This window comes from Bos taurus, chromosome 16 (assembly GCF_002263795.3).
Source record: "Bos taurus isolate L1 Dominette 01449 registration number 42190680 breed Hereford chromosome 16, ARS-UCD2.0, whole genome shotgun sequence".
In the NCBI taxonomy this organism is placed as follows: domain Eukaryota; kingdom Metazoa; phylum Chordata; class Mammalia; order Artiodactyla; family Bovidae; genus Bos; species Bos taurus.
Window position 1 is genome coordinate 2,008,676 of NC_037343.1, and position 26,455 is coordinate 2,035,130.

The window sequence follows — 26,455 nt, forward strand, 5'->3', positions numbered from 1 at the left end:
CTTCAGGAACATGGAGGGGGAAGACTGCTTGCCAAATGAAAGAGAAAGAGCGGGAGGAAGGCTGAGGGAGAATGAGAGGGTGGAGGGAGCACTGGCCAAGCAAACCAACCGGGAAGGCCGGCATCTCCCCCAGCTCCAGGGTGGCAGCGTCGAGTGTAGACACATGGGGGGTGTCCCTGGCTATGTCCCTGTAACTCGGCTGATCTGCGGGGGAAGGTGGCGGGACACAGCGGGCGTGTGCAGAAAACACTTCCAGGGGAGGGAAGTGAGTAAGGGGAGGGGCAGCGCCACCTTAGGGCAGATCTTCTGGGGTTAGAAGATTTTTTACCACATTTTGTACCCTTGTCTTCCCAGTCTGTGTTGGACCCACACTATTTCCCTCCTGCCTGCTTTGGGTGGCTGCCCAAATGCAGCCTTTCTTCTCTACTCTGCAGGCAGGGCAAGGGGCGCCCTTCCTGCTCCATTCACAGGCTCTAGCGCATGTTAAAGGGCTTTCCTAGGATCTGGTTTTTCTACTTTTTTAGCCTGCTTGGGAGTTTTTTTCCTATAACATAAAGTGTGATTTAAAAGGCTTCTAAAAGAACAACTCTAATATGAGATTGAGTATTTGTTAAATGGTTAAAAGTCAATAGGACATCGACCACATTTTCTGTAGTGTCTAAGCTCAATTCCTATCTTCTTAGAGCCTGTGCACGTGTGTGAGCGTGTGTGTGCTGTGTACAGGGTGTGCCCGCGTGGCATGCGTGTGACTGCATGTGGCGTGTGTGTGCTGTGTACAGGGTGTGCCCACGTGGCATGCGTGTGACTGCATGTGGCGTGTGTGTGCTGTGTACAGGGTGTGCCCGCGTGGTATGCGTGTGACTGCATGTGGCGTGTGTGTGTTTACGTTTGCTGCCTGTGCGTCGGGCCCGTGTCCCGTGTGTGGGGGACACGCGGATGCGTACAGGACAAGGCATGTCCACCAGCACCTCAGGCTCTGAGAGGGCAAGCGAGGCCCAGGCTCTTGCTGGTCCCGCACGGGTCTCACTCCTGCCCCAACCAGGGATCTAAAACAATAAAGGAAGCGGCAGCAGTCTCGCCCTGACCACCCCCGCCGTGCTGTGCCCCCCAGGACGGTTTAGCCCGTGTGGACCTTGCCTCTAGGGGAGTTCCTGTGTGCCACCTTCTGTCCCTCCAAAACGTTAGAGAAATCTGGTGAGAAAGCGCCTAACCCAGGACCTTATACTAATACGTAGCACTGGGGTCAAGGGTGGTCAAGTTAATATTTTTGAGTTTTGGAAGAAAACAAAAAAAGTGATCATATTAGCAATCACTACCCACATCAGTGTCTGCCAGAGGGCTCTCATACGCCTTCTGACCTGGCTCTCCCAAAAACTCTGAGGTACAAAGGGCAGGTCCTACAAAGTCCATCTCATGACTGAGAAAACAAAGACCCAGAGAGACCAAGTGACATTTCCAAGGTTTAAGGAAAGTCCTTGTAAACAGCACAGTTGGAACTCGAGTGTAGTGTCTGACTATATTCCGGACTCTTCTCGTCATACAAAACTGTCTTTTAAGAATATTATCCTCTATCTAGGAAGAGCTCCTCTGAAACGTTATTCCTGAAGCCCCCAGCCCTCCTGTGAGGGCAGAAGCCCCCAGGAAGGGGTCCTGACACCTGACACCTGAATGGGACAGCCAGCCACGTGGATGGGCTGCAGGGAGGAAGGCCCGACCGGGAGCCCTGCCACTCACCAGCCCACAGCCCTGCAGACCCCGCTTCCTGCCAGTGTTTCCCAGCCCTGAGCTCTGGCGGGCATCCTGAGACTCACCCGCACACAGCCTAGAATGTGCACAGTGCCTTCTGGGACTAAAATGCCATGTTCTTGGGGACTGGGAGCCATCGCTGATTAAAGTGTGTGTATTGTGTTTCCCAGTGCCCAGGTTCTCCCACGAGGCTGAGCTCACTGAGACACCATGATCCTAGGAGATGAAAGTCACATGGCTTGTGACTAGAACCACCAGCAGTTACAGCCCCATCCTCTGATACCATGTTTGTGATCCTCTCCACAACGTTACGAGCACAGAATTAATCTGATGAGGTTTGACCCCAACTTCTTCACGTTAGATGTTTCCTCAGCTGTAAACTGAGTCAAAAGCTCAGAGTCATAGCCAACCTCTGTTGTTCATTGGCTGCGTGTCCTTGGCATGTTATTTGATCTCTTTGGGCTTTTCACCATTATTGTTTCACCATTATTTTTCACCATTATTGTTTTTAGTTGCCAAGCTGTGTCCGACTCTTTTGTGACCCCATGGACTGTAGCCCACCAGGCTCCTCTGTCTATAGGACTTCCCAGGCAAGAATACTGGAGTGGGTTGCCACATCCTTTTCCAGGAGATCCTCCTGACTCAGGGATCAAACCTGCATCTCCTGCATTGGCAGGTGGATTCTTTACTGCTGAGCCACCAGGGAAGTCCTTAGTTTCATCGTATCCTGTACAAAATGGGGATAATAACAACACCCACCTTGCAGGGTTGTTATAAAGATTAAATGAGTTAGGATCTGTAAAGTGCTTAAAACACTTTGGGGCACAGAGGAAGCATCCAATTATGGTAAGTCTGCCATTGTTATTATTGCTGTCATTATTCTTTCCACCACCCTAGGCTACCTCCACCTGGGCCTGGCGCACATTCAGATCCCCATGATTTGGGGGTACAGATCTGAACATGAGTACGTCCTCATATAAATGCCCAGCATATTGACCCCTGACCTATCTAAACCCAGTATCACAGCCTCATTAGCCTCAAAAGGCACGGCAGCCAAAGGCGAGAGCCCAGGTAGTGGATTCCTTCCATCACACAGGGACACGCACTGCCTCTTCAGGATGCTCATCTGTAACACTGGGTTGGTTAATATTCCCTCTGTCTATGGCACTGAATTCTCAGGAAAACATAAGCTGTGTATACAAAAAAACTTTGCAGAGGAACTAACAAATATACTGAATTAACATAAACTAAAAAATCAGGGCAGGTCTATGGTCCTTCATTTACAAATTATGGAATTTAACCACAACCTGGAATTGTGGAATAGGATAGGCTAATTTCCCAGATTCAAGCTGAACTATATCCTTAGCTTTAGGATTTAGTTCAGCTTTAGCCAAAACTCCCATTTTAGAGCTCCTCCCTATCTCTGCAACTCTCTCCAGCAAAAATGCAAATTGTTGCCTGCTCCCTGGGGGCATTTCCATCTGGGCCGAACAAATAGATGGCTACATTAATTATTCATGTGGTGATTTACTGTTCTCCTTTCCCCAGGAAACTCCCAGCTGTCCTAAAGGGCTTTGCAGAGAAGGGGTGTGAAGCTGTGAACCAAAATATAAGCCGCTTTGTTGTGCCCTGGTAGTGCCAACAAAGGCTGTTGAATGGATGGAAGATGAGGAGGCGAGGAGGAACAGGCGGACGTGATGGAAGGGCAGGGGGTGGCGAGGGGCACCAGCTCTGCCTACCTGCTGATCCAAATACTCTAGGTTTCTTTGCAACTGAAGGTCTAAAAGTTCATCCTACCCGGAGCCCGAGGCCCAACAGCAACACAAACAACAGGAACACAACAAAAGAAGACAATAAAAAAAGGAAGCAAAGCAGTTAAGAGTTAGCTGGGCAGTGACAAAGAGGGGCCGCCCTGGCCCTGAGGGGTCTAGGGAAGGGAGAGGGGCAGAGGAGGGGCACACGCCGTGGCTCCCGGTGCCATGGCTCCCGGTCAGCCTGGCCCTCGCCTGGGAGATGGAGGAACCAGGAAGCCACTCAGGCAGCACTTTCTGTCAGCTCTGCGTTTTCTGGGGAAATCCACTGTTTCTGGGTGGGTGCATTTGCTCTGTGTCAAGACTACAGAGTTTGGACACACGCAGAGGAGACTCGTTGAGGGAGGTCAATCACAGGCCCTTGGGGACAAGGACTCTGCCTGTTGCTTCCAGAGGCTCTCCCAGCTCTCCAAGTGGAATATCTGTATCAAGTTCTCCAGGGGAGACGGAATTCTCAGGAGAACAAATTCCAGGAAGAGACACGAGTGGAAAGGTGAGAGAAGATACGAGAAGACACAATACGGACTCTTCCTCAATCCCACCTCTCGTCTCTTTCCCCCGAAGTAACATTCCAGGAGAGGGCAAGCTCGAGGAAAGTATACTTAGGGGGAAGAAACCTAGACAGCCACGCCTGTTTGGGGAGCGCGAGCCTAAGTTTTCTTCCCAGCCCGCAGCCTAAGCCAGTCCCCTCTGCATACCGGACAGGGGCTGTCCTGAGATGCAGAGGACGGGGACATCTCACGTTTCCAGGGTTTGTCCCTGCTCCTCTGCCCCGTGTCACTGCAGAGAAGGGGTAATTAGCACCGCACTCAGTATTGACGTTAGAGTCCAGGCTGCAGGGAGGAGGTATCCAGAGGCTGCCAAAGACCAGACGGTCCAGGCACCGGGCACAGAGCATCCGTCCTCCCCTGGGAGGAGGGGGCCTGAGGGGAAGCGGAGTCGGGGGAGAGGACATACCATCTTATCGTGGACCGTGGGGGATGGTGGGCAGTTGTAGGGGAACAGTCCTGCAGGGACTGGCCGCCTGTCTCCCAGGTAATCATACTGGAAGAGAAAGGGGATTGGAGAGGTGAGGCTTCAGCTGGGACATAAGCTTCCCCACCAACTGCAGCTCAAGGTCAGGGATGCTGTATCCTGTCCTGGAGCAGATTTCAAACTAACATGGACAGCATTTACCCACTGCAATATGATTGCAATGATCTGTCCAGGTCCTCGAGGTCTGAAGCAAACAGAGCCTCTCTGCCCTCTTATACAGCATCAGGGCTCCTGGCACAGCCTGGGGAGGGGCACAGAGAGCAAAGTTCCTGCGCAGAGGCAAAGCGACTCCTCCATGGACAGGACCGCGGGGCTAGCGGCCCCGCCCCAGGAGGCACCTTTGGTCTTGTGGAGCCAGCCGAGGGACCCAAAGGCCCCACACGCCCCCGCCTCTCCATGTCTTCTCGACCGACGGCCTCAGGCTTCCGGGGGACCTCAGGGGCTGAGGAAGGCGGGGAAGGCGGGGGGCTCACCTTGGGGGAGCTGATGGATCGCCTCATCACGTAGGCGGCAGGGTCAGCGTAGATGTCCTCGCTGCGAGGCGGCAGCCGCTCAAAATGGGCCCTGGGTGAGCGGGCGGGGGAGTACACGCGGCTGCGGCTGTAGGAGCCCTGGCCAGGCGAGCGGGGCACGGAGTGGGAGCGGGGCTGCAGGGACAGGCGGCGCAGGGAGCCGGAGGCGGCATCCAGCTCGTCGTAGTAGACGGGCTGCCGGGAGGGGCTGGGGATCCAGACGGTGCCATCCGGCCGCCCAAGGCCAGCAGGCTCCTTCCACTCGCGCAGCTGGAAGGCAGGGCCGCCTCCGTTCCGGAAGGAGTGCCGCTTATCCTCCAGGGCCCAGGGCGGGCTGACCCGGTCGTAGGCCGGCATCGAGCAGATGCTGTCCGGCCGCACCCCTGGCGGGTAGTACTGGTAATCATCAGGGAACTGGGAGGAGTAGGGGCTGTAATACTCAGGGACCCTACGGGACACAGGGTAGAACCTAGAAGGACTGAGAGAGAGAGAGGACTCTGTAAGGAAGCCAGACAAGACGGGCATGTTCCCAGCCACCTGCCCGTGCCCCAGCCGCCCCTCCCTGTCCTCCAGCCTAGGCGGGTTCTGACTATGTGGACGTGCCCTAGGCTGACCTTGCCTGCACTGCCCACGCACAGAGGCTTGTTTCCAGAGGTGCAAGAAGGACCAGTCCTCAAACTCCCTCCCTCAACCAGCTCCCTGAGGCCAGAAATTTCACTATTCAGAGCTTCCATCCTTCTCTCTTTAAAATGAAATACACTAGGGAGAAACTTTAAGCCCTTCAGCCATCTCCATCTCAGCAGGAACCAATTTCTCAGATCCTTTCCAGAGAGGCTGCGAGCAGAAAGAAGTGGAGTGCACCAGGCCCCTGGAGATGGGCAAAAGAGGACACACAGAGGCGCCTTCCCTGATTTCAGGTCCCGTCAAAGACTCAGCCAGTCGGGTCCTGGGACTCAACCCAAGCGAGGAGCTCTCCCCAGGGCAGGGCAGATCACCACAGTGAACTGTTACCTGCAGCCCTGGAGCTGCCCAGAGCCCCAGGGAAGGAGCGGTAACCCCACCTGCCTGATGAACATACTCAGGTCCAATAAAGGTCTTCAAATATCCAAATATCTAATATCCAATAAATGTCTTCTATCCAAAAGACATGTAAAGACATCCAAAAGAAAAATAAATGTCTTCTATCCAAAATGTCAAATATCCAAAAAATTCAAATATCAGATATCCAATAAATGTCCTCAAATGAAAGCCAGTCACTATTATCTAGTAATAGATAGTAATAGAAGTAATTGATGCTTTTGAACTGTGGTGCTGGAGAAGACTCTTGCAAGTCCCTTGGACTGCAAGGAGATCCAACCAGTCCATCCTAAAGGAGATCAGTCCTGGGTGTTCATTGGAAGGACTGATGCTGAGGCTGAAACTCCAATACTTTGGCCACCTCATGTGAAGAGGTGACTCATTGGAAAAGACCCTGATGCTGGGAGGGATTGGGGGCAGGAGGAGAAGGGGACGACAGAGGATGAGATGGCTGGATGGCATCACCGACTCGATGCACGTGAGTCTGGGTGAACTCCAGGAGTTGGTGATGGACAGGGAGGCCTGGCGTGCTGTGATTCACGGGGTGGCAAAGAGTCGGACACGACTGAGCAACTGAACTGAACTGAATAGAAGTAAACTTGTCTAGAGGGTAGAACTAGGGCCAATGAGTGGCAACATCTTTCTTTTTCAAAAAGTGTTTATAAATAATGGCTTTCAAACAGTTAGAGCCATTCAAACACAAAGCGAGTTGCCTTGGCGGTTAGTGCGTCTCGCATTGGTGGAAACACTGGATGTTATACAGGGTGGGAAGCAGGGATGGATGTCTAGCTGGAACAGCTTTAAAGGTCCCTCGTTGTGACTGCCTCCACATTTCAGTCCACCCAGTGCCCTGTGGGGCTTCCCTGGTGGCTCAGATGGTAAAGAGTCTGCCTGCAATGCAGGAGATCTGGGTTCAATCCCTGGGTCAGGAAGATCCCCTGGAGAAGGTAGTGGCAACCCACTCCTGTACTCTTGCCTGGAAATCCCCATGGACAGACGAGCCTGGTGGGCTACAGTCCATGGGTTTGCAAAGAGTCGGACACGGCTGAGCCAGTTCACTTGCCTTTCCTCTGTTTACTATCCTGGGCGAGGCATTGGGCGCTCTGCCCGCTTCCTCTGAAGGAAGCATCAGGGGTAGGGGGCAACCATGGGGCAGGAAGGACTTGGGCAGGCAGGGAATGGGGCTGGTTTCCCCATCCAGCCTGGCTTCTGGAAGGTATCTAGCGCAGGCTGCCTGCATGTCACACCCCAGCCCCAGGGGGAACAGCACCCCACCCTACCCGCCCCAGGCCGCACCTCCGAAGGTCTTCAGGAGGGGGTATCCCTCGGCGCAGGTTCACCCACTGCTGAAGCTGGTTCATGGAGCTCTTGCGCTGGGCGATTTTGTCAGGGTTGGTGCGTGGCGGGAAGCTCCGCCGGTGACCCCCGCTCTCGGAGTCCTGAGGCGGGAAGGCCGTGCTCCCTGGCCGGCTAGGGGAGCTATACTGCCAGCCATTGGGCTGGGCGGGCCGCTCCCCACCTCCCGGGACCCTCAGGCCCTCAGGGAAAGGGCTGCCTGGCTCTGAGGCGGGTTCCGGTCCGGCGTGGACACCGTTGGATTTCACCAGCGGCTCGCTCTTGGCGTCGGGCCTCTCGGGCCTCCGCTCCGCCTTCTCGCAGCCCCGGCCGTCACCCTCACCGCGAGTCTTGGCCTCTGGTTCAGGCTTGGGAACGCTGTTGTGGGGGAGCTGATGATGGTGTTTGCCGGGTGGGATGTTCTCGGAGTCTGGCTTCTCATGGCTGTGGGACGCCAAGGGCGGTGTTGTAAGTGACCCCAGCCCGGCGTGGAGTTCAGGTGGAGGAAAGTGAGAAGGAGAAAAGGGATGAAAAGAATGGGCAAGAAAGCAGCGATGGAAACAGTAGTCAATGTATTCCATTCTGCTTCCTAAATCCCACCTTCCGCTCTCTCTCCCTGCTCCAGTCAGGGCAACTATAAAGCACAATCCAGGGTTACCTGTGTGTGTTTGCTTGTCGTCCCCAAGGGCCACCCTCCACTCCCTTCTGCTGACCCACCTGGAGTCGAGCCTTCAAGCTATGGCCGAGACCAACCCCACCCAGACTGGGTCTCCTCTGCAGTCTGTCCAGGACCCAGCTGCCTCACTTGGTGGCAACTGTACACGACACAGAATAGAAACTGCTGATGTCCCAGCTACAGAGGCTTGTGACAGGCAAGCCTTCTCTCCTAGAGAAAGTTATTTAATGTTCACGAGCCTTGGGCTCCTCAATGGCAGAGTGGGTAAGGACTGTGTGAGGTCAAATGCGGCAGGCACACCAGGGGCCAGAGTGGCTGCCTCAGACTTCACAGGCACAGAAACCCCTTTCCAGAACAAGCTTCTCACAGGACTTTCTCTGAGAATCTAAGCTTCATGAGGTTTGCGCTTGTCAGACTTTTCCTACCTTGTTTTCCTAGCAGCCTATACACGTTAGTATTTACAGTAAATATTTGTGAAAAGAATAAGTGAACCCCTGGAAGTTCACTCCTTGGTAGAGGCAAGGACGGACTCTCCTGACAGCGACCTCTTTATACCTTCTCTAATTCAACAGTCAAGCATCCTTGCTGAGACACTGCTTGGTGAACAATTCTAAGACACGCATAAAGTCTTGGAGTCTACACTGTAAAACCTCTTTCTGCTGGGTCCCTATTAAAATCTAACTTCAGATGCAAAGTTGAAGCAGAGCCAGGGGCTGAGGCTCCGGGTAATGATGGGATAAAGTGACTCACACACTGAGCGCTTGCTGCACGTCAAACATTTTACATACACCATATTGTCCTCACAACCCAGAGGTAGGATTATAAAGGCTGTCTCTGAGGGTCAGAGGCTAAGTAACTTACACTCAGGTCACACAGTGGGCAAGTGGCTGAGCTGGGCTTCGAACCTGAGTCCCACAAAGGTGGTGTGCTGAACAAAATGAGCCAATGACCCTATATGGTTCCTGGCCAGGCCCTGCTGGAACTGGCTTTTCTGTTGGCCTCCACTGGCTCAGAAAGAAGAGGAGGAGATGCCCAAGGGAAAACAGACTACAGCTCTGAAGTCACTTAGTCAGGCACGCTCCTGGAAGGCAAGGAGCTTGTTCACCTTTTCTAGGGGTTCAAGCCCATGTGCTGGGCTCAGCAATGGCATGGGGTGGGGGCCTCTTCACCCCACTCTCTCTCTGATGGCACTGCCCATGCCCTGCTCCAGCCCCACACTCACTTGTGACGCGAAGCCTGGGGCGGCGCCGACTTCTGGGCTGGGGGAATCTGTACTCGGGCGGCCTCCCCCATGGCCTGGATCCAGGCCTCCTGCTCCTCGGGGCTCTCGGCGCTGAAGAAGTAGGTGCGGACCCCGGCGTGCTCAGCCTGTGGGGAGAGGCAGTGCGTGGAACTGGCCCCAGCCTCGTCCACCCAGCACACAGTCACCTGTGGGGAGAAGACACCCAGCCCGCAGGAGGGGTGGTCAGGCCAATCACTCCCCCGACCGGCAGCTCTTGGCTCCATCTGGAGCTCAGGGCAAGCTGAAGAGGCAGGCCACAGCGGTCCCAAGGACTCCAGCTGGCCTCCGCCTGCCTGCCTGTGACTAGCCCTCGGGACACCACCAGGCAGCCCAGTAATAGCCAGGCAGGCTTACCTGCCCTACCTGAGGCGGTTACAAGCAGAAGGGACAATTAATTACCTCACCCGCTTCGCCCACCAAATTCGGTCTCTGATGTGAAGGTCAGTCACCCCCATGCCTGGGAGAGATGCCTCCCACCCTCAAGCATGGCCCATCCCGGCCCCAGCTCAGCCTCTAGGAAGCTGGCCCCCTCCTAGGCAGAGGGACAGCACGGGCACACGGGGGCATGCAGAGACAGTCAGAGCACGCTACCTAGTTGGCGGCCGCAAGCAGGCATGGCAGGCGGGCACCCCGAAGAGAGCTCCTGTCCAGAGGAGGGGTCCTCACGTGGCCAGAAGGAGGAGAAGCAGAGAACAGGTCAATCGAACACCAGAGGCAGAGACAGGAGACGGCGTGGCAGGAATGTTGAGGAGCAGGGGGACGTGGGGAGCTACTCGGGCTACCCCTCCTACTCAGCGTCACCACCAGGACCACAGCACCCAGCAAGGCCCAGTCCACCACCAGGAGCCGTGGTGGAGAGCTCAGACCCGGAGAACCTCGACCGGCAGAGGGGAGAGGGCAGGGCAGCCCAGTGCTAATCCTAGCTCTGTTCCTGACCAGCTCGGCAACTGCAAACACACTGCCATGTGGCTCTGGCCTTAACGGAGGCACCTGTTCCATGGGTATGTCCATGAGGAAAAGACGCTCCCGAGCTTGAGTCTGAGAGCTGAGAACACTCCCCAGGTGAGAGCCACCATCTCACAGAAAAAGCAGCTGGCTCTGTGCATCCCACTCATCACGAGAGATCCCAGAGTGCACATTGGCCCCTGACCCCTTGGGTGCAAATCCTGGGTCTCCGGGGTTTGGGAGCAGAGAAGGCAGGGCTGTTCTGACGAGCCCCAGGGCTCTCCTAAACAGCAACACTGGGCCCACACCCTCCGGGAGTTCCCCCAGCCAGGCTCCGCACACCCTCAGCAGCTTCCCTGGGACAGGGTTTCCTTCCTAGGAGCCGCTGCCCAGTGGAGGAGCATCCTGCTTCTCTCAGCACAGAGAGGGGGCTCCTTCCTCCGGATCCTGCCAGTCCCCACTGTCCCGCCGGGCTGCCCAGCAGGCAGGCAGAGGAAGGGGGCTGCTGACTGTAGAGCCACTGTAGACTGTAAAGCCACCGAGGCTGTAAGGAGGTCTCCAGGGGTTGAAACTACAGCAGGGCCCAGAGTAAGGCCCCTGGGGTGGAGGACACAGGGATCCTGCAGAGGATGTGTGGGGATGTGTGCCCTGGGCTGGTGGGAGCGGCAGCAGACAATTCACCCGCTGCGCTTCCAGTGAGCGCCCTGTGTGTGCAGAGCTCTGCCCTGAGCACCAGTCACAGGGAGGGCAAAGACACGCTCCCTACACCTGAAGAGCTGGCAGTCAAGCTGGAGGACAAAACACGCCCATGGGGAAACAAGCAGAGAGCCAAGGCACAGGAACAACTGCCTGTGACAGTGAAGCAGAGGGCCTGGGAAAAGACAGGGCGACTGACGCGGAGCCGCACCAGCCTGGAAACACGAGAGGGGCCAGAGAACGGGGGTGGCGCCCGTGGGGAGCCCACCGAGCCCCACGGGCGGCTCAGGGCACGGCAAGGCATTCAGCCACAGGACGGGCAGGACGGCCCCTCACTACTGGCCATCTGAGGGTGTCGCGGCGGGACAAGCCTCCCATCTGTCTCCTCGCCCCTCCCTTCCCTGGGGAGGCCACTGAGTGACCACAATTAGGACCTTCTGTGGGCTACTGAGCACAGCCCTCAAGTCGGGATTAAAGAGGCAGTGCGCTCCTCAAGGAAAGGAGAAGGCTGATGGGCGCGGAGGCCCGGGTTTGCGGAGCAGGTGTGGCAGTCACTAGGGACGTCTCTCTAAGGCGACCGCCAGCAGGGCTCCGGGCTGGAGCGTGTCTGTGTGCACAGGTCTGCAGGGGAGGGTGAGACAGGCTGTCTGACTGTGTGGGTGTGTGTACTTATCTGTGTGTAGCAGGACCGTTTGTTGTTGGTTAAACAGCCTGTTCCTATTTCCCCAGCTAAAATCTGGTGCCCTGGAGCCAGGCTCCTATTGATTATCCATTCTGCAGACAGGACCCGTGGAGACTGGGAGCTAATTATGTGCCTGAGCAGCCCGTCCTTATTCCCCGGAGCAGCACCTGCGTATCTGCCCACCTCTCTGGAGCCAGGTGACCAGAGCCTCTGGGGCCCCAGGAACTTTGACGCTGCCCTCGAGCAACCTGTGGGTTTTCAGGGTCTTAGACAGTATTTCTCCACTGGGGGAGAGAGGGCTTTGTATGAAGAAAATGCATGGTCGATATCATAATTTTATATTTGGAAAATGAAAAAGAACCTATGATCTTTGCATCATTAAGTCCAAAAAAGGCAAGGAATTTTTTTTATCACTTCAAACAGGCCATGAATTTTTAAATGTGGAAAAACACTGGCCCAGGAAGAGACAGCTGCAGACGCGTCTTTGATAGGTGGATCCCCCATGGGTTCTGAGCAGCAATGCTCGCTGCTCAGAGCAGGCAGGTGGGGCCCGTCTCCCTGGGCCCTTACTCCTCAAATTGTGTCTCCATGAGGTTAGTGGCTTTTAATTACTGTGCCCTTTATACTCTTGCACCCAGTTAGTTGCTCAGTCATATCTGACTCCTTGAGACTCCATGGACTATAGCCTGCCAGGCTCCTGTCCATGGGATTGTCCGGGCAAGAATACTGGAGTGGGTTGCCATTCTCTTCTCCAGGGCATCTTCGTGACCCAGAGACTGAACCTAGATCTTCATTGCAGGCAGATTCTTTACCATCTGAGCCACCATGAAACTCACTTCCTAAATTTTCTCCAAAGATTTTTTTTTTCAGGTAGAGCACATTGTTTATGGAATCTAAAACACACAGGCCTACAAAAGCCATTTTGCAAGGTTACAAATATAGCAGGGCGCTGGGCCATGACAAGGGCTGTGAAGGGGACAGGGAGCAGGCAGCAGGGTTGAAGGGCAAAGCAAAAAAGGGAAGTGAGGCCCAATGACAAATTGAGGGCCCTTACGCGGCCGTGGGAGCATGCTGGGCACTGAATAGGAGCGAAGAGCTGACATCTGAGCCCCTTTAATTAAGGTAGCCTGGGGGTCTAGTTCCCGTAAAGGTGTGGAGGAAGACTTTCCAGAGCGGATCTTAAAAACCCATGGGCCCACAGCTTCTGCCTCTGCGGCGAAGGATTTCCTCAGTGCCAGGACGCTGCGCAGAGGGTCCGCGGACGCAGCACAGAATGAATTCTCCCCCAGGAGACTGTGGTGTCACGGAAGCTCATCTCTACAGGCCGGCTCTGGGAGCGAAGACCAGGGGCCAGCCTTGGGTGAGCCTTGCAGCAGCCTGGACTGAGTCCTGGGGCCACTGCCTACTCCCCCAGTACCACCGCCCGGAACTGCTCAAGGCGGCGGCTCCTGACCCCGCTGCGTTCCGTGCGCTCGAGGAGAAGTGCCTCCAGCCCCCACCCGGCCTGGGAGAGGAAGGCCCACTGACCTTAAAGGTGTGCTTCCGGCTGATGTTGTCCGAGGGCTGCACCGCGGCCACCCGGAAGCTCAGGAGGGGCACGCTGCCCAGGACGCTCTCCTCCTTCTCATCTGTCGAGGAAACAGCGACGGTGAGACGCGTGCGTGCCCGTGGGGCGGGGCGGGGGAGCGCAGCGCCTCAGCCTTATGGTGATAAACACCCGAGAACCCCGGCTCCCCACCGCCTGTCCGTCAGCTACTCGGGGCCATCGCACAGCCACACAACGAGAGCTGGGGAGCATGGCGGCCCTGCAGACACTGTGCTAGACTCGGGGAGCTCACGTTTCTAGGAACCGCAAACAAGCACGTAAGAGCCAACATTTTGGAGTACTTGCAGCAGGTCAGGCAGTGTTCTAAGTTAAAGCCTTAGATTTAACTCGCCCAACAATCCTGTGAAGGGTACTGCATGACCTCCATTTTTATGTAGGCAAGGAGGCTGAGGCACAGGAAGGTTACATAATTTGTCCAAGGCTACTTAAGTATTAAGTGGTAGACTGATCTTTAGCCCAAGACGTCTGACTGTCAAGCTAGCATTTGTAACCTACCTCCTGCCCCCAGTGCCCCTCCAGACAAGGCAGTCCCAGCAGTGACGCCCGGAACAGGTCTTAATGGGGGGTAGAGCGGACACTGGCATCTTGGCCTCCTCTGGGTGGCTGTCTCTAAGGTTTTCCCAGGCTCCTGGCAGCTTGCTCTGTCCTCCCCCGACTAGACTCCCCACTAAGGTCTGAGTCTGCCCAGAAGACACACCCCTGCGTGGCCTCTGGCCCTGGGGAAGAAGCAGGTGAAGGAACAGGCTGCAGCATGACTCATCCCGGATCTCCGCAGGAGCCTGATGGATCAGCTAGCTGGTTCCCAGGTGTCAGGTGTCCCACACACCCACACACTCACAGGGGCAGAGGTGCTCTGTGGGGACCACGAGGTGGGGACTCCCTGAGGCCATGCAAGAGCCTCCCCACTTCCCCGGGAGAGCACTTTATTCCTGGGCTGGAGACTCTGTGAAGCCCTCAGGAGGGGTCAGAGGAGCTGTCAGAAGGGTTACAGAATCCACGAACTCCGCCTCCCCCTTACTCATCCCTACAAAGACCCTCGGGCCAAGGTTCCTGCGCTGACCCTGCGCAGTGCCAATCAAGGGCTGGGCAGACGCACAGGAGGGCTGGGGACCTGGAGCTTCTTCAGGAGGCGGAGGCTGTCTCCCTGGAGTGGGTGGGCCCCGCTGGGCTGAGTGCAGACCAGTGTTTAGGGATCTCCTGAGAGCATGCCTCATGGAGAGCACCCCCCATCTCTGCTCGCCTGGAGCTCAGGGCTTTTCAAGGTTCCCTCTCACACCCACAGAGACCCCAGCCCTCCCTCCCACCTGGAGTTGCTGTCACTCTCTGGCTCCAGGGGGGCCCTGCGTCCCGGGGCCGGCCCAAGCAGATTCCTTGCTCTCAGTCTCAGGGTTTCCTCTGTGATTGGACCTACACGTGCAGCCCCTTCCTGCTGTCTCTCCTAGGGACTCAGGAGCCTCGGGGCACAGCGACAGTAAGGAGGGGTCCCTGGGTACAACCTTTGTGTGCCAAAGTTAATGGTCCCCTGAACTGCCCCCAGGAGACCGGGAGAAGTCGGATCCCCACCTTTCCGGGGCACGTGGGAGAAGGAGACAGCCACACCTGCTACATCCCTTCCCCTTCTCTCTCCTCAGCGCCCAAGCGTCAGCAAGACAGGACTGTCACTGCCATCAGCCCCTACCAGTTCCCTCCACGCCCTCCGTGACAAAGTAATGCTGTGCATGCTTTGAAAATAACCTCCTAGGGGCCGCTGCACCCAAGTTACAAGAGCTTTACCCTCTTTTGAGGGGAGGGAAGGGAGTGAGTATTGGGGCAGGCAGAGAGGGCAGAAGCTGGGGGATGATCGTTTATCCCACATCGACAGAGCGCCTAGCGCATGCCATGGGCTGTTTTTGGTGCTGTGGATACAACAGTGAACAAAACTGACCAAAAAACCCCGCCTGCACAGGCCGGACCATGCGTTCCAGTGGGGCAGGAGGGAGCTCAGCAGACAAGGTCCAGTTAGCAGGTGGCCTGCTTTGTGGCCAGGCACTCTCCTCTTCTCCCTCCTTCTCCTCTCCTGCCCTCCTCACCCAGACTTCACCCTCTGCCACCTGACAGTCTTGTTCATGTACCGCACTACCCATCAGAACTGCCTGAAGCCCAGGAGGCACTCAGTAAATACTGTCGAGCAGGAAACGAGTGAGAGAGTGTAAGCAAGAAAGCTGTGTCTTATCTCACGGTCATGCCCCACCGGTGCCAGAGACCACAGAGGGGATGTGTGCGCCCCTATGCACCGACATGCATCAGGTTAAGAGCCCCGTGACAGGGCAGAATGATAAAGAGGGGGCACTGGCTCTCGGCATCCCCTGCCAGCACCAGGGACAAGCTCACCTTTGTAGTAGAAGAGGCAGCGATCCACCAGGACGAACCAGCGCTTATTCCATTGCTTAACTCCAGAGCTGGCCTGCAGGACACACAGGGGAACAGACAGGAGGGTCTGTGAGCTGGGTGCGGCGAGGAGGGGGCCGCGGTGGAAAGAGGGCTGCACTCAGTATAAGGACACCCAGCTTCTGGTTGTGGCTCTGTCACTAAGAAGGGCCCCCAAGAGCCCTCAGAGGTGGGCTGGGGGTCCCAGTACTGCCTGGGACCTTCCACTTCCGTGGTTCTGCGCCTCAGCGTCTCCCCCAGGGAAGCTAAATGCGGCAGCAAAGAGTCGAAAGGACTGAGCAGAAGGGCAGGCAGCGGTAGTGGCAGGGTCAGCAAGGAGAACTGGACCCTGCGACTCAGAGGAGACATCCCTCCCTTCGTAACAAGCGGGCCTGCCGACCGAGCCATTGGCTGCTCTCACAGGGTGAGGGGCCTAGTATATTTCAAAGTCATTGCCTCTGCCCATCAGGAGACCTGGCTGGACTCCCAAATATGATGCTAATTTCTCTTTGTGACTTTAGGAAGATACTCGACCTCCCGGAGCCTTTATAAAATCAGGAGATCTGTTCACAGAAATATACCAAAATAGAACCTGGGAAAGACATAGCAAAGTTTTATACGTGGGCTCTTCTGAGTACAGAGAAATGACGGTATAAGGAGAAGCAGCGTTGTGAGGGGCAGGATGGCGGAGGAGGCCTCACCTGCTTGAAGAGCCAGCCTGCCTTGGTGACGGGAGCACTGGGGTTCCGCTTCATGGAGTGGGAGCGCTTGCCGAAAGCGATGGCCTTTCGGGATGGCCGGGCGGCCTAGGGAGACAGACGGCAGCCGGCTTCACTCTCTCCCTCTCCTTCCCGCCCCACCTGCACGGAGGGGCTGCCCTTGGCAGGAGAGGTCCCTCTCCAGAGCCACCCCGGGGGCCCTCAGGTTAAGCAGCTCAGGTGAGAACCTTGGATCTGTTACTAACTCAAGGGCACAGGCTTTCAATTTTTTGACTCTTTTTTAAATCTCTAATGTGGGGCTCAAAAGAATAGTCCTACCTGTCTCACTGTGATGTGGTTTTTGTTAAGGAGAAAATAAGACTTTTTTTTCCCTTTTCACTTCTGGCCTATCCTCCTCCTATCGGCCTCACTCCTTACCTCTTTCATAATGCTGTCTTGGACCCACTCAGTTGGAAGTAGATTCCCTACATCTCCATCCTCTCCGAGTCCTATTCACTCCTGAACATCAGCATGCCACAGACCAGGAAGGATGTACGGGTGTTCTCCTGGCTCCTTACTGCCACACGGACACTGCCATTCTTCCCACATTCTGGCAACAGTCTCTCTTGAAGTACTACTGGTCTTTCACTGTCTAGCCTTTCTTACCACGATCAGCTCCTAGACCATTCCTTCAGAGACGAAGGATTTTGATATCAGTCATCTGCTTTGTTCTAAAGTCTTGCATCACAGTGACAATTTCATGGCTCCAATGGCCCATCCAGTGGCCTGAGTTTAAACTACCCTGATTCCTCAAGTCCAGAATTGTCCACTTGCACCCCAGCAACTCACCCCCACGGCAACACCTTAGACCTGGCCCGCTCCCAGGACTCCGTCACCAGCATCGCCAGTTCTCATACTCCCATCTTTCCACCTCAGCGTCCCGTCCTCTGGGCTTTCTCACTCCATCACTCACCTATACCAGCTTTTCTTTTCCGCTGTGACCCCCAGCTCCTGAATGTCTCCCCTTTTCTTGTGATTCATTAGCTACCTCCTGGTATCAGTTGTCTTCCTATAAAGCCTAGGTTCCCTGGCAGGGTAGATCAACCGCACTCTCCAGCACCCCATCCAGCACTTTTCCTTGATCTTCTCTGCAACTCTAAACCACAGAGTAATCAGATCAAATCGTCCGCCCTCCCTGCACTCTCAGGGAGATTACGGACCGCAGCGCAGACAGGTCCCTCAGGCCGGCCGCCGCTCCAGCGCACCCTCACCGCTCCCCTGCCCTCTGCCCACCCTGCCCTCCACGGGCCCTGATCCTCACTGAGAAAATGAAGGCTGTCAGATATGCACTTCCTCAATTTCACACCCTTTTACCCAGAAAATGACGCCCTCGCCACTCTCCTTGTCTCCTTCCCTACAAGGTCGAAAGAAGAGGCATTTTCCTTCTTTCCAGGGCCGTTGAGTCCAGCCAGCTGTCTCCTCTGAGACTTGCTTCACCTGTAATCTCTCAACTCTGTCTTCTTCTCTTCCTCCTCCACTGGCGGCTTCTCCTCGGCAAAGGTGCTCAGGCCTGTCCATCTCAAATCATCCATCCGTCTGTCTGTCTCTCAAACACGCACACACCCTGACTGCCCTTCCACCCACCGTCCACTGTCCGGGAACACCTGCCCTCCCTTCCGTCTCTTTCCTCCTCCCTTTCCTCGTCAGCCTCCCACGCCTCTTCTGAAATGGTCCCTGCGACGTCACTGAACTCAGGCCACGCAGTCCCTGACATTCTAGAACGCCGGCACTGAGCCTTTCTGCCCCCCGCAACTCTCCTCTGGTCTCTGGGACGCCGTTCCTCACTCTTCAGTACTTCTGTCTGCGCCAGCCCTTCCCACGCTCTGCCTCCTCTGTAAGTGCTGGTGGGCTTCAAACTCACTCCTTTCCTCTCACCAAACACTGTCCGCGTCACCTCGTCCACATCCATCGCCTCAGCTGCCAGCAAAGTGCTAAAAGCTCCCTAACCCTATCTAAGGCCCGGTCCACTTGCTCACTAGTCGTCCAGCTAGGGTTGAATAGCGCAAAACCAAAGCCATCCCCTTTGTAACCAACCTTGCTCTTCTCTACTTCTGCGTTTCTCCTCCGGGGACTGGCCCACACTCCGCTCGGGCCTAAAGCCGCTCTCTGCGCCGGCTGTCAGCGTCCCCTCCTCCCCGCACTCCTCACAACTCTCCATACGGGGCTGGCGACTTTATCTTCTGAATGAGTTTCAAGCCCACCCTTTCCCCTCAAATGCCGCTGCTGCTGTTGCCTCGTGGCTTGTCATCTCTTCTTGCTAGCTACCCTCTGCAATGAACTACACTTTTATTAATTACCCTACTCTTTTGCTTAAAACTTCTCACTTGCTCCATCATTTAGAAGAGAATTCCAGTCCTCAGCACAGCATGCAGGGACAGGTCTGCAAGACCTGGCTGGGCCGTCACCCACTCTCAGCAACTCCACCACACAGTCACTGCCACTGGTCACGCCAGACTCCGAGTGGGTCTCTCCCACCCCGTGAGGCCTTTCCTGGAAGGCCCCGCTACCGTTATCCGTCCTTGAGAGCCTAGCTCAGCACCCCGAGCCCACAGAACCTCCCTGCTCTCCCAGGGTGGCGCTGCTGCCTCTTCTTGGGCATTCTCACAGTCTAGACCCTGTCACACTGCAACAGGACCGTGGGCTCCCCATCTCCCTCACTAGACTGTGAGCTCTCTGTACAGAGAGATTTCTGTTCGTCATCATCACCAGAGCCTAGCAAGGTGTCCAGCTATCAACAAGCACTTAGCAAACACTTGTAGGAGGAAGGAGAGAAGAAACTGGGGTTTATCATAAAGTCCCTCCCAAACTGGGAAGTGAAATTATTTTCTCTACTTTACTTGTAAAGACTCACACACAGTGGCAGAGATTAGCTATCTGAAGAAGTTATCCATCACCCTCAAAATATGAAAATCCTTAAGTCTCTCCCTTTTCTCTCAGTCCGACATCTGGCATAGTTTCACGGGCTCTCTGCAGCCTAAAAGCTGCTCCCAGAAGCAGCCACTTCAGCCATTCCCCTGCCAACCCCTCAGGAATAACCCGGCCTTCTTATCTCTCTGCCACTGCTTCCCAGCAACCCTCAACCTCCAGTCAACACAACTGTCTGCCAGGCCATAGTACTGCTGGAGGAGAAGCACACCCACCCGTGAGTCAGAGCCACAGACTCCCTCTACGACCTCAGGTGACCCTTCAATATTATCAGGCAATATTCCAAATGTCCCTTGCTGGCCGCTGACCCTTGGATTTATTCTGAAGCCCTGCCCCCGATGCCCCTCTACCTACCCCACTCTTAGCAGAAAACTCTACCTCCTACTTTCCCGCAAAAACTGAAAACATCTGGCGGGGATGTCTTTAACCTCCTAGCCCCACCCCCACGCTTGACACACCTTTCTATGCAGCCTCAGGAAGAGGGCCCCTCCTCTAACCTGGCTAACACCACCTCTGCACCTGGCTCCTGGCTCTATAGACACTCAACACATCGGCTATGCCCTTTCTCCTGAAACAGCCTCCTGGGCCGTTTCCCTCCTGCCCTTAACATCGTGAAACAAAACAAAATAAAGAAAACCTCCCTCCATCTTGCATATCTCATAGCTGCCGCCCTCTGCCCCTCATTTCCCTTCATAGTTAAGTTACTTTAGAAATATTTTTTTGAAATACTTCAACCATTTCAGCAAAGTGGGGCCTAAATCACCACTATATGCTGTCTTCTTTCCTAATAAAATCTGACAAATAAGCTGAAACTCCCTGTGAGCCCCCTCCCTGACCTCACCACCTTTTCTTCCTCCATGGATATATGTTTGTACTGCAAGCTTATCTATAAAAATGCTGAATTATTTTCATGCTTTTGCAATTTACGTAAATGACACTATAGTTTTCATACTTTCCAACTTGACATGTTTTTAAGATTTATCCTTGTGATACACCCAGCTCCAGTCCCTGGACTAGAGGGCTGTGCCACCACTGACGGTCTCATTTCTAGCAAGAGCAGCCTCTACCCCTCAGCGCCCCGCGCCCGTCCTCCCATCTCCTCGTAAGCCCTCTCCGCTTGTGTCTGTCTTCTGCTCTCCTCACACCACTGCGACTACTCTTGTCAGAGCCCCCAGCTACCACAGTGTTTAAACCCCACGGACACTCCCAGCCCTCCTCTAACCAGACCTCTCTGCGACATTCTCCTCTGGTTGCTCCTTTCTCCTGACACTCCCTTCCTCCCCCGTTTCTGAGCACCCAGTTGCCAGGCCCTTCATTAGCTATTCTCCTGCTGCCCCCCTAGGTCGGTGGTTCTCAGTGAGGGTGGGACAGTTTTGTCCCCCAGGGGACATCTAACAATGTCGAGAGACATTTGGTTGTCACGGGATGGGTGATGGGCATCTTGGGCGGAGGCACCTATCGTGAAAGGGCGGCCGCACACGGCAAAGAGGGACCCAGACCCAGTGCTAGCGGTGCTGAGGCTGAGACCCCTGGGCTAGAGGTGGGCCTTCCGTATGGTTCTGGTCTGAGCCCTCTTCCCTTCCGGCTCCCCACTCCCTGCATCCCATCACCTGCTCTTTGCAACCTGCAGGAGCAAGCAAGCAGCCTGATACATTTCAAGGATCGGCTAGGCTTACCCGGACGCCGGGCCGCTCTGGAGGGACCTCAGACACCATGCTGTGGTTGGTTAGGTCACGGTCGGTGGCGGCTGAGCGTTTCCCACCTGCTTTATTGGACATGTCCAAAGCTGATCTGATTGCAAGTTGGCCAGAAAAGAAGAAAGAGGCCAGTGAGAACCAGGAAACAACGGTGCTGCCCGCCCCTTCCCCACCGTGCCGTTCACGGTTCCAGTGTTCAGCACAAGTGAGGGCCCCCAGCACCCCCAAGGGGGCCTCAGCTGCCCCCACTGCGCTTCCGAGACCATCCACCAGGGGCTCTGCACATTCTCCTCCTCCTTTCCTGAAAAGTTACCTTAAAAACCTAGGCCCTGGGACTCTGGGACTTCCTCTCCTTCTAATTTAAAAGACATGGTGGACATGAGAGACATTTAATTATCTTTTTTTAAATGAGAGACATTTAAAATGAGATGGTGGATTTAAAAGACATGGTGGAAATGAGAGACATTTAATTATCTTTTTTTTCTTTCATTGACCAAGCCAAGGTTCTCGTGGTCACAGCAGACTCTCACTAGCCCCTCAGAGGCCCAGGTGAACGACATGCCAGCCTCAGACCTGTTTCACTCCTTGAGCTCAGCCCATGGGATGCATCAGCCTAGGCCCAACAAGATTCCAGGAAAGAGGGTAAGGGTGTCAAGCCAGATGGGCCTCAGAAGTTTCCAGCCCTCAGAACTGAGGTGAGTGACCCTAAAGTCCTCTGCTCCGCTTTCTGCCCCCCATTCCCTCTGCTTCCCAGCTGCACAGATCATGGTGGTCAAGGATGCAAAGGCCAAATAGTGGGCAGGGAGTAAACATACATTTTCAAGTCAAACTTTTTGTTTTCCTCTGGAACCTGGCCAGTCAGTGGGTGTAGAAATGTGTTCCGTCTTTCATTATGGCTGTAGAGGCAAGAGAGAGAAAAAAGCCGTGGTCAAGGCGAAGAAGGCAGACACACGGGCCCGAGGGTGGACGAGCCCGGGCAGAGACGGGCATGGGGACCTCCAGGAGCTTGTCACTCTGCCCTCCAGCACGACTGAAAGCAACAAGCGAGGGCCGGGCTGCAGAAGCGGCAGCAGGTCCGTCAGGAGGGGAAGCGGTCTTTCCGACAGTGTTAACGACTCACTAGAGATAGGCAATGGCACCCCACTCCAGTACTTTTGCCTGGAAAATCCCATGGACAGAGGAGCCTGGTGGGCTGCAGTCCATGCGGTTGCTAGAGTCGGACATGACTGAGCGACTTCACTTTCACTTTTCACTTTCACGCATTGGAGAAGGAAATGGCAACCCACTCCAGTGTTCTCGCCTGGAGAATCCCAGGGACGGGGCAGCCTGGTGGGCTGCTGTCTATGGGGTTGCACAGAGTCGGACACGACTGAAGCGACTTAGCAGCTGCAGCAGCAGAGATCCCTAGGCTGGAAAGAAGCCCACTTAACCCTTTCGGTGGCCATTCTGGGCATGTCTGTTGTGGGTGGGGAGGGGTCCAATGGTCAAGACTTGGTGTTTGGCGGGCACCCTCAGCAAGACAACTCCGGCCAGGGCTCTGCATAAAACTGCTCACTCATCATTTGCTGAAAGAATTCTCTTGTGACCTTGGACCTCTTCCTCCCCTGTTCTACCTCTTTCTTCAAATGAAATAAGAGATCCAGGGCTTCCTTCTTGAGCTCGGGCTGGGCCCCACTCACTCCAAGTCCAGGACCTCCCTGGCAAGGGAGTAGCTGACGCAGCCAAGCCCTTGGGCCAGTCCAGCATTGGAGGTGACCGCTGGCTCAGCAGTCACGTCTGACTAATGGATACTGTGGCAGGGGAGTGGCTGCTGTGAAGACGGCCCTCGGGAAGCAGAGGGAAACCTGGACCAGGGGTGGGGTCTGTGCAGAGGCAGGTGGGGCTGTATTGTGGAGGCCCTGCTGGGGCTCTTCTGGCTGACTGTCAGGAAAGTTCCCTGGGGGCTCCGCAGAGAGACAGGGGAGGAAGGGCAGCAGATAGAACTTAGGGAGGGGCTGGTGCAGAGGGTCTAAGCCATGAGTAGCGGTCATTTGAGGTGGACTCTGCAAGCCAAGGACCACCTGGCAAGAAAACGGTAGGAGATTCAAGCCTGCAGCCAGTGGGGGTGCTGGGAGAATTTTAAGGTCTTCTTTTCCCACCCCTCTTGAGAGAGACTGTGAGAGCCCAGACATGCCCAGTCCACCCCCAGAAGCTAGTGTCTGCACAGAGCCCGCGGAGGCTGCACTGGGGCTTGGCACGTGGCAGGTCAGCTAGCAGGGGGAAGAGACCTCAGGACATCACTTTAGTTGCATGAGAGAAGTAAAGTAACCTTTCGGAGAGCTGCTTTCCATAGTCTGGGACACTTCCCAGCCGAACTTTTTGCTGAAGTTAGACGTAATATCAGCGGGTGTTTTTTTCAGCTTCCAAACCAGTCATGTTCAGATCAAATCCAAAGACACGTGGTAGATAGAAGCCCAGTGGGCAGTGGCTACAGCCTATGTGGAAATCTGGGTTTTGCCGCCTGGGCTTACCAGACGGGACCCTAAGTCTGGCCAGTGTCTAGTTAGCCTGGGTTCTAACTCTATCACATTGATAACTCACTTTCTGTTTCTCAAACTGTATTCCTCCCTTTGTCCCAGGTTTATAAGGATACTCTCCTCAACAGGGGGTCTCGGCAAGGGAGAGCAGTTGTTTCCGGTCACCCACATGCCTGGCTCTGCTCTGTGGAGGGGGTGGGGGGCAGGCAGGCTGCAATAGCTAAGATCCTTGAGGCACCAAGGTCTCTGCTGTTTTCCAGCTCAGATCACCTACCCCCCGACACTCTCCCCCAAATCATCGCCTTCGGCCCAGTCTGCTGTACACATTCCCTGTGATAACTCTGCTGGAATCTTTCCTGCAGGCACTGGTACAGATGAACAGACGGAAAGACACACACACACGCCCCGAAGCCACACAGAGTTTGCTGTCAGCCGGCACAAGTCTTTCAAAGGACACTGAATTCTTCCTGCCCTAGAGTCTCCTACCCAGCAACCCCGACAGATGACGTCCTCACCCCACCCAGGCGCTACCAATTTCAAAACAGCGTCCCCTTCACAAGCACTGCAATGCAGCAACCACTGACCTAACTACTCTGATCTCCAGGTCACACGGGGCGGGCCCCTCACTGTGACGCCCCCAGAGCCAGTGACCCGCCAACTCAGCTGTCACTTCACCTGGCTCACAGTCCGCTGCAGAAACCCTACCTGACCCGTCGATCGGCTCGAAACTTCAGCATCTTGTTGGCAGCTCTGGCCCCTGTGCGGCAGCCTCAGAGGACCCGGCAGCCAGCCTGCTCGTAGCATCCCTCTGAGAAGTGAGTCCTCCGGTCCTGCTCGCAGTGCCGGCCGGGCTCCAGCGCGTGGTGGCAGCGGGCACTGCTGGTTCCCTCCTCCGGCTCCGGCACCGGGGAGGGGGAGGGCCTCTCTCTGGGTGGCAGGGGTGCCCGGGTGCCCTAGGGGGGCCTGTGGCTTCCCAGCATTCAGTCGGAATGTTGCTGGGCAGAGCGCCGGGGGCAGGATGAGTGAGTGGGGGATGATAGGCTCAGTTCAGGTCCCCAAGGAGAAACAGCGAACGCGGAGAGATGGAGCAGGCACACAGCGCAGGTGTACCACTCCTAGGCAGTCTGACCTCGTGGCGCTAAGGACACAGAGTCGCTGGGAGGGTGGAGGAGTCCGGGGCTGCATCCCCATCTGCATGGCAGAAACCCACGCCAGCCCTCCCTGCCGCCCCACCTCTTGGCCCACAACACAGGCCCCCGGGTGAAATCCACTCGCTTCAGAGAGACCCTTCTGAGCCCGTGGGCACAAGGTTACATGCAGCTCTGGATTCACGTGTGGCTGTTGTGCCATGCTGATGCTGGAAGCGGAGACTGACGGGGTCTCCTCTCTCTGCTCTCAGCCTGCCCAGCCTTCTTCTGTGCAGACAGGAGCGCAGTGGACGAGGCTTCGCGGCGTCCCCCTACACGACCCCTCCAGACACCGCCCCAGGCTGTCGCCCAGGTCACTCACCCTCCGCATGGGGTGGCCCAGCAGATGAGCAAGTGAAGCGCGTGGGTGTGGGTGTCGTGGAGCCAGGGCCAGTGGTGGGGATTTACTTCTTTGCTCGGGTGAACTAGGAGAACAGCTTCTTCCCAAATCTTAGGAGGAAGAGGGTAGCCAATGGGGCTCAGAGTGGGGGTCATCATGTGTTAATTTTTGTAAATCTGCCCAGATGCAATGTGATAAATGCCAGCTGGAGACTGTCAGATCTGCTTGGGGCAAGGAGGTTTGCATCGTCGTTAGCTACTCCAAACTCTCCAGAGATTGAAGATGGTCACATCTCTTCTTTTCCTGATGTCCTCCATGTCTTAAAGTGCAAGGGCCCTCCATGCAGGGGGCTTCTGATGGTCATCTCTTCCAAGCCCCTGCCACCAGGCAAGCCTGCTCTGCAATCAGTCTCGGTGAGTGTCTTGGCTGTTTGTGAAGGGTTTCAGTAAAGGATGCTCCAGACCTACCATTATCTTACACTGCCGAGATGTTTTTGGTTTTTTTGGAGATGTTCTTTTTTGATATCAAATTTTAGTTTCTCTAGCTTTGGATATTGTTCCATTTTTATCTTCAGATGACAGAATCCTTTCTGACCTATGTGGTTCCTTTCAGCAGCACCAGGCATTCTGTTGACATCATAGTCTGTTGTTACAGCAATTTTGTGACGCCAACAGACACGGAAAGGGAGGAGCTAATCTAATTGTTTGGTTTGAAGACAGAACCCAGTCAGAGAACAATGCAATCAGTAAGTAGAAAAGACATTATTTAACCCATGATGAGACAAGCTGGTCGGGTATAGCTGGGGCTGATATTTAAGCAACTAATCCTAAATCCAAAAGGTCAATATATTCAGCCATTTAGTGGTACTTCTGCAAATGCTTTATCCTGATGACAAATGGCTTCACTTTGCAAATCCACCTCTCCCTATCCCTAATCCAGTTCCTGGAGCCCTGCTGTGGTCATGGCGAGCTGGGCCCTCTCCCAGTTCCTGCTTGGGATCTCTGCCTGTGCACAGTAGGTCCCAATAAATATTTGTTGAATGAATAAGTGAATGAATGAATGAACAAAAGAAACTCCCTATGCTCTGATTTAATTTTTAGCCAGCTGCATTTGGAGTTTGACATTGTATTACCAAGGGCTTCCTTATCTTTGCTCTCTCAAAATTAATTACTTCCTCTCCATGAGAACAGCTCCGTTTCTGCCCCCTCACCCCCTTCACTCAG

The 26,455-nt window shown here is 55.2% G+C and overlaps 2 protein-coding genes across 2 annotated transcripts in view; both read right to left on the reverse strand.

The window, feature by feature from the left end:
* The window catches only part of PLEKHA6 (pleckstrin homology domain containing A6), a 35,048-nt gene extending 22,020 nt beyond the window's left edge, over nt 1-13,028 (reverse strand). Inside the window, exons 1-6 of the mRNA XM_059875638.1 lie at nt 10,066-13,028; nt 9,415-9,560; nt 7,478-7,960; nt 5,066-5,582; nt 4,515-4,601; nt 3,486-3,539 (exon numbers count right to left, since the gene is read on the reverse strand). Of these exons, the coding sequence (XP_059731621.1) occupies nt 3,486-3,539; nt 4,515-4,601; nt 5,066-5,582; nt 7,478-7,960; nt 9,415-9,485 (1,212 nt within the window). The 5' untranslated portion in view covers nt 9,486-9,560; nt 10,066-13,028. The remainder of the gene's footprint in view (nt 1-3,485; nt 3,540-4,514; nt 4,602-5,065; nt 5,583-7,477; nt 7,961-9,414; nt 9,561-10,065) is intronic.
* LOC532773 (pleckstrin homology domain containing, family A member 6) overlaps nt 12,120-26,455 on the reverse strand; it is a 41,215-nt gene continuing 26,879 nt past the window's right edge. The window contains 6 exon segments of the mRNA NM_001075973.1: nt 12,120-13,127; nt 13,325-13,425; nt 15,774-15,846; nt 16,511-16,615; nt 21,169-21,278; nt 22,005-22,085. Of these exon segments, the coding sequence (NP_001069441.1) occupies nt 13,026-13,127; nt 13,325-13,425; nt 15,774-15,846; nt 16,511-16,615; nt 21,169-21,270 (483 nt within the window). The 5' untranslated portion in view covers nt 21,271-21,278; nt 22,005-22,085 and the 3' untranslated portion in view covers nt 12,120-13,025.